At 42.2% G+C, this 6,085-nt stretch overlaps 1 protein-coding gene and 1 pseudogene across 5 annotated transcripts in view; one reads left to right on the top strand and one right to left on the bottom strand.

Annotated features, from left to right (window-relative positions):
• The first annotated feature begins 401 nt into the window (after nt 1-401).
• On the top strand, nt 402-2,198 carry LOC138671827 (zinc finger BED domain-containing protein 5-like; annotated as a pseudogene).
• A 3,263-nt stretch (nt 2,199-5,461) lies between these two features.
• The window catches only part of EWSR1 (EWS RNA binding protein 1), a 54,623-nt gene continuing 53,999 nt past the window's right edge, over nt 5,462-6,085 (bottom strand). For 4 of the 5 annotated variants that reach the window (XR_011319469.1, XM_069759953.1, XM_069759947.1 and 1 more), the window contains one exon: nt 5,462-6,070. Coding sequence is in view for 4 of the 5 variants with exons in the window: in XM_069759941.1 (XP_069616042.1) it covers nt 5,976-6,070 (95 nt within the window). In the remaining variant the exon portion in view is untranslated. The remainder of the gene's footprint in view (nt 6,071-6,085) is intronic. The other variant, XM_069759934.1, reaches the window with a different exon arrangement.

Raw genomic sequence — 6,085 nt, 5'->3', positions numbered from 1 at the left:
TAAGGAAGGATGTCTAATTAAGGGGGGGGGGGGGGACGCTCCACGATCCATAACATCGCATTACGTGTGTCCGGCGCCGGACACACGTAATGCGATGTTATGGATTGTGGAGCTGCCAAGAAGATTATAAAGATGAATTTCTGAGCATTCCTGAGGATGAAGAAGATAAGAAAAGATGTATAAGGATGCTATTCACTGCACCCACAAGGTAATGGCAGCAGCTTCATAGGGTCAAAGGGGGTGACAGGTGCGCTTTAAGCATGTGAATACGGCCCCCTGGTCATAGTAACAGGTGTGTAATAGAAAACAACACAGGGAATAGTAAATAATAGGAAACTTTAACAAGCTCTTTAGACGCGACCATCTTTTATTTATTTTTTTTAGGAAACCGTCTCATGACAATGAATCGTGTAGAAAAGAATATTAAGAAAAGAAAATACACTGAGGTTTTCTTGCAGTATGGTTTTACCTCCATAATTTCAGCAGGAATTGAGAAACCACAATGTGTTATTTGTACTGAAGTTCTCTCAGCTGAATCTATGAAGCCGAACAAACTAAAACGGCATTTTGATAGCAAGCATCCACTCTTTGCTAGCAAGGATATCAGCTATTTTAGAAGCAAAGCTGATGGACTCAAGAAATCTAGATTTGACACTGGTGGCCAGTACCATAAACACAATGTAGCAGCTGTTGAAGCGTCATATTTGGTGGCACTCAGAATTGCCAGAGCTATGAAACCTCACACCATTGGTGAGGATTTACTGTTGCCAGCTGCAAAAGACATAGTTCGAGTGATAATTGGAAATGAATATGTTCAGAAATTGAATGCGATTTCCTTATCTAATGACACTGTCCGCAGAAGAATAGAGGACATGTCTGCTGATATTCTTGATCAGGTGATCTAGGAAATTAAATCTGCACCACTACCAATATTCAGTATCCAGCTTGACGAATCTACAGACATGGCAAACTGTGCACAGTTGTTGGTTTACGCAAGGTATATTCATGATGGCGACTTTAAAGATGAGTTTCTTTTTTGCAAACCGCTTGAAACAACAACAACTGCACATGATATTTTTGATGCAGTTGGTTCTTTTCTAAAAGCGCATAACATCTCCTGGGAAAAGGTTTGCGGTGTATGCACAGATGGTGCTCCTACTATGCTAGGATGTCGCTCAGGATTTCAGCGTTTGCTACAAAATGAATCGCCAAAAGCAATCGGAACACACTGTATGATACATCGCCAAATATTAGCGACTAAGACACTGCCGCAAGATTTACAAGAAGTAATGAAAAGCGTCATAACATGTGTCAATTTTGTTAAGTCGAGCGCCTTAAACAGTCGGCTGTTTTGCCAACTGTGCAACGATCTAGATGCGCCAAACAATGCTCTGTTATTTCACACTGAAGTCAGATGGTTGTCAAGAGGAAAAGTTTTAAAACGTGTCTTTGAGCTTCGTGAGGAACTGAAAACGTTTTTTAATCAGAAAGCAAGACCGCAATTCGAAGCATTGTTTAGCGATAAAACTGAGCTGCAGAAAATAGCTTACTTGGTGGACATCTTTGTCATCTTGAATGACTTAAATTTATCACTGCAAGGACCAAATGCAACGTGCCTCGATTTGTCTGAAAAAATGAGATCATTCTAAATGAAACTTCAGCTTTGGAAAGATAAATTGGATAAAATTTTTTTTTACATGTTTCCTACATTATCTGCCTTCTTTGAGGAACATTACATTGAGCCAGACAACAAAATTATGATGATATCTTCTGTGAAAGAACATTTGCACATGTTTTCAGAGGAAATTTCATCATACTTTCCTAATCTACCTGACACCCCATTTGCACTTGCCAGAAGTCTATTCACAGTGAAAGTTGAAGATGTTCCGGAGACAGCGCAAGAAGAGTTCATCGACCTAATTAACTATGATGCAGCGACAGATTTCTCTACAATGCCACTGACAAAATTCTGGATTAAGAGTTTATAGCTATAGCCTATTCTGTCTGAGACTGTGCTGCGCCTTCTTCCTTTTCCAACAACATATCTTTGCGAAACAGGGTTTTCCAGATTGCTGGTAATCAAGTCTAAATACCGAAGTAGACTTGTTGTGGAAAATGATCTTCGCTGTGCCCTTGCAAAGACTGTCCCAAGAATTTCTGAATTGGTAAGCAAGAAGCAACCACAACGATCTCACTGAATTTGGCAGCATACTGTTGCAAAATATTGCACTGTTTACTGTTATATTTAAACCCATGGTATGCCATGGTGAAATGTTATTTATTGGAATTCGTAATAAATATTTCTCAACATATACCGTATATACTCGAGTATAAGCCGACCCGAGTATAAGCTGTGCCATATACAATGCTCTGCACCGTAGCCCCAGATAGATACTCCACATAAAGCTGTGCCATATATACAGTGCTCTGCACCGTTGCCCCATAGCTGTGCCATATAGTGCTCTGCACTGTTGCCCCATAGCTGTGCCATACAGTGCTCTGCACCGTTGCCCCATAGCTCTGCCATATAGCGCTCTGCACCATTGCCCCATAGATGCTCCACATAAATCTGTGCTGCTGCTGCTGCAATAAAAAAAATAAAAAAAACACATACTCACCTCTCTTGCTTGCAGCTCCTCGGCGCCATCTTCCCGGCGTCTCTCTGCACTGACTGATCAGGCAGAGGGCGGCGCGCACACTATATGCGTCATCGCGCCCTCTGACCTGCACAGTCAGTGCGGAGAGACGCCGGGAAGATGGAGCGGCGCCCGGCGTGTGGAACGAGGGAAGGTAAATATGACATACTTACCTGCTCCCGGCGTCCCGCTCCTTCCCCCGGACAGCTGATCTTCGATGCCGCAGCCTCCTCGAGTATATACGGTAATTGTTTTTGTGATTATTTATTATGTTTGATTTGTAGCAATGAGAATACAATACATAATGCATATCAGATATTTACATTCCGAATCATAACTAATAAAATTACAGTTTTAAAGTAGCCACCAAAATTATTTTTTGGGTTGGGGGTCACCGCAACATGAGGAACTGTATTGCGGGGTCACGGCATTAGAAAGGTTGAGAACCACTGGGCTATAGGCCTGCAAGTTAACAGCCCAGTCATGGCTCTCGTCTAGCCAGGTTTCAGATATCCCCACCATGTCATAATTATGCTCCAACAACATTAGTTCTAATTCGTCCATTTTGTTGGTGAGGCATCTGGCATTAGTATACATGCACTTGATGTTCCTCTCTGTACCTCTATTTCTTAAATTATTAACTGTTCTTACCCCACCCCCCATGCCACCGCCACCCCCATCTTCCTTATTTGTGCCCAGGTCTCTATCTGCACTATCTTCCCCTCCTATAAAATGAATACCCTCCCCCCCAATTCCTAGTTTAAACACTCCTCTAACCTTCTAGCCATTTTCTCCCCCAGCACAGCTGCACCTTCCCCATTGAGATGCAGCCCGTCCCTAGCGTAGAGCCTGTAGCCAACTGAGAAGTTGGCCCAGTTCTGCAGGAACCCAAACCCCTCCTTCCTACACCAATTCTTGAGCCACTTATTAACCTCCCTAATCTCCCGTTGCCTCTCTGGCGTGGCACAGGCAGTATATCGGAATATACCACGTTGGAGGTCCTTGCTTTCAGCTTGCGGCTAATTCCCTGAAATCATCTTTAAGGACCTTCCACCTACCTCTAACTTTGTCATTTGTGCCAATGTGCACCATAACCGCTGGGTCCTCACCAGCCCCTCACAGTAATCGGTCAACCCAATCAGCGGTGTGTCGGACTCGAGCGCCAGGTAGGCAGCACACCGTTCGACGATCTTTGTCTTTTTGACAGATTGCCCTATCTGTTCCCCTAATAATCGAGTCCCCCACTACCAGCACCTGTCTGGCCTGCTCTGCTATTTCCCTCCTTACTGGAGCAGTCACTCCTCCGGCTTTCAGAGGACATGCCTGGCTGCAGCAGTGCTACCCCTGTACTGGCACCCCCCTCATCTGCCAACTTAGCAAACTTATTGGGGTGTTCCAGATCAGGACTAGCCTCCCTGGCACTCTTCCACGCTTTTTAACTGTCACCCAGCTTGCTACTTCATCGTCCTGCAGCTCCATCCTACCACCCCCCCCCCCCTCATCTGTCCCATTGAGCGTCTACTCTGTGAGCAGAAGACTCCTCTCCGTATTGTCTATGGATCTCAGCGTTGCCAGCTGCACATTTAGATTCAGAATCTGTGTTTCCAAATGCACAACGTGCTCACATCTCGCACAGCAGTATGCACCCTCTATTGGCTGCTCAAGGATTGCATACATGTGGCAAGATGTGCACTGGATGGCATTAACAAGAGTGGAGCACATTTCCTAATGGGGATTGCACCAGACAGAAAAGTTAATTAAAAAAAATAAAAAATAAATACAAAGTATTAATAAAAAACAGACAGCAATTCAGTAATTCCTCCCTTGGAAACTCCCTGAATCCAAAGTCACAAGTCACACTTACCGCCATTCACACTTACGCTCACGTCACACTCAGCTCGCTCACACTCGCTATGCTGAAGATTTAGAGATTTTTTTTTCTCTAGTTCCCTTAACAGCAATCCACCTAAAAAGTAATAACTGTTCAGCGCTACAGCTGCATGTGTCGTTGCTGTGGGACAGTCGCAACACTCAGGCTCTCCATGCATTTGTTGTGACTCTCACAGCTGCAACACATGCAGTTGCGGCGCCGAACAGCTGATTATCGGTGCACTCCCGGTATCCAGGTTCTTGATGCAGCTTCTTCAGTCAGCGCTATAGCTTGCCGAATAAAGAGGGAGCCAACGATGTTACATACGGTACATTGATTTCTTTCTGATGCCAAAATACTTAGCATGAATAATAAAGAGATCATTGATAGCATTTTGGAATTTGGCATTACTGTTTCAAAGAGAATTCCAACTTCCAATATTGATCCAAGTTCTTATGGGAACAGGCTCTGCACTCAGAATAGTAGCAGATGTACAGGGGACCATTACCCTATTAAACGTCAGTTAGGAGTTAGGAAAGTATAGAAACCACGTACATTTTTATCCACTGGAATCAGTTTTGGTTTTATGAAGTGAACAGTCAAAATCTTCAAAAGCTGATAAGTTTGATGTATTGACATTTCTTTAAATTATCACTTAATTCCACCCTGTGTTAATTGAGCATTCCAGAAATCCTCAAGGATTAAAAGGATTAAGCTTATTTAGTTAATCATGGCTGATCAGAACAAAACGCCTGGGGTTATTTTCAGCCATTCTTTTAAGACTATAAGAGAAATGACACTATATAAAACTATACTACAAAATATATTGGTAGTTTTGTTTTATATAGGGAAACATTTTGTTCTAATATGATGTGTGATCTTTTCCATTGATCATTTATTGTTTGTTTTTTTTAAATACCTGAAGGTTTATTCAACTAAGACCAGAAACCATAGATTAGACACTGGTTTACAGAGTTTTATTACTGTAATGTGGAGTCAACAACCGGTACAAGCCAAAAGTATAAAATTCATGACATTCCCCCAATAATTCTTGCAACAAAAATAAGCAAAACATGTATCAATCATACTGAAACCCTGATCTCTTCAAATGCTTGAAAGGGGAAACAAGCCCGACCTTGGCCCACAAAAATGGGCCATGTATGCTGGAACAAGCGGACAAATAAGATAATATTGTCACAAGAAATGGTCATAACCACACACTCTTCAACCTTATTTTCATCATAGTTATACATGCTGACAAATCCACTTCTGTAAAACTTAGTATATTTTACAGACAAAGCCTGGAATTATGAGGTGCAAGGAAAATTATAAAATAAAAGAAACATTGGTACTACCATTAAACTTCCATTTTAATATCTCCACAAATTGTGAATACTACAGACAAAGTATAGTCATAATGTAACAATGGAAGGACTCCATGCTAGCATTATAAATATGGAATTATAAATTTAAAACATTTCTGGCTTAAAAAATAAATCTGGTAGTAAAGGAGGCTTTAAACTGCTAGTAAGGTCTTTCCCTGCGCTCCTGGCGGTGATCACCCCTAGTGGAAAGAAGG

Source organism: Ranitomeya imitator, chromosome 1 (assembly GCF_032444005.1).
Source record: "Ranitomeya imitator isolate aRanImi1 chromosome 1, aRanImi1.pri, whole genome shotgun sequence".
In the NCBI taxonomy this organism is placed as follows: domain Eukaryota; kingdom Metazoa; phylum Chordata; class Amphibia; order Anura; family Dendrobatidae; genus Ranitomeya; species Ranitomeya imitator.
This window is presented reverse-complemented; position numbering and strand designations above follow the sequence as displayed.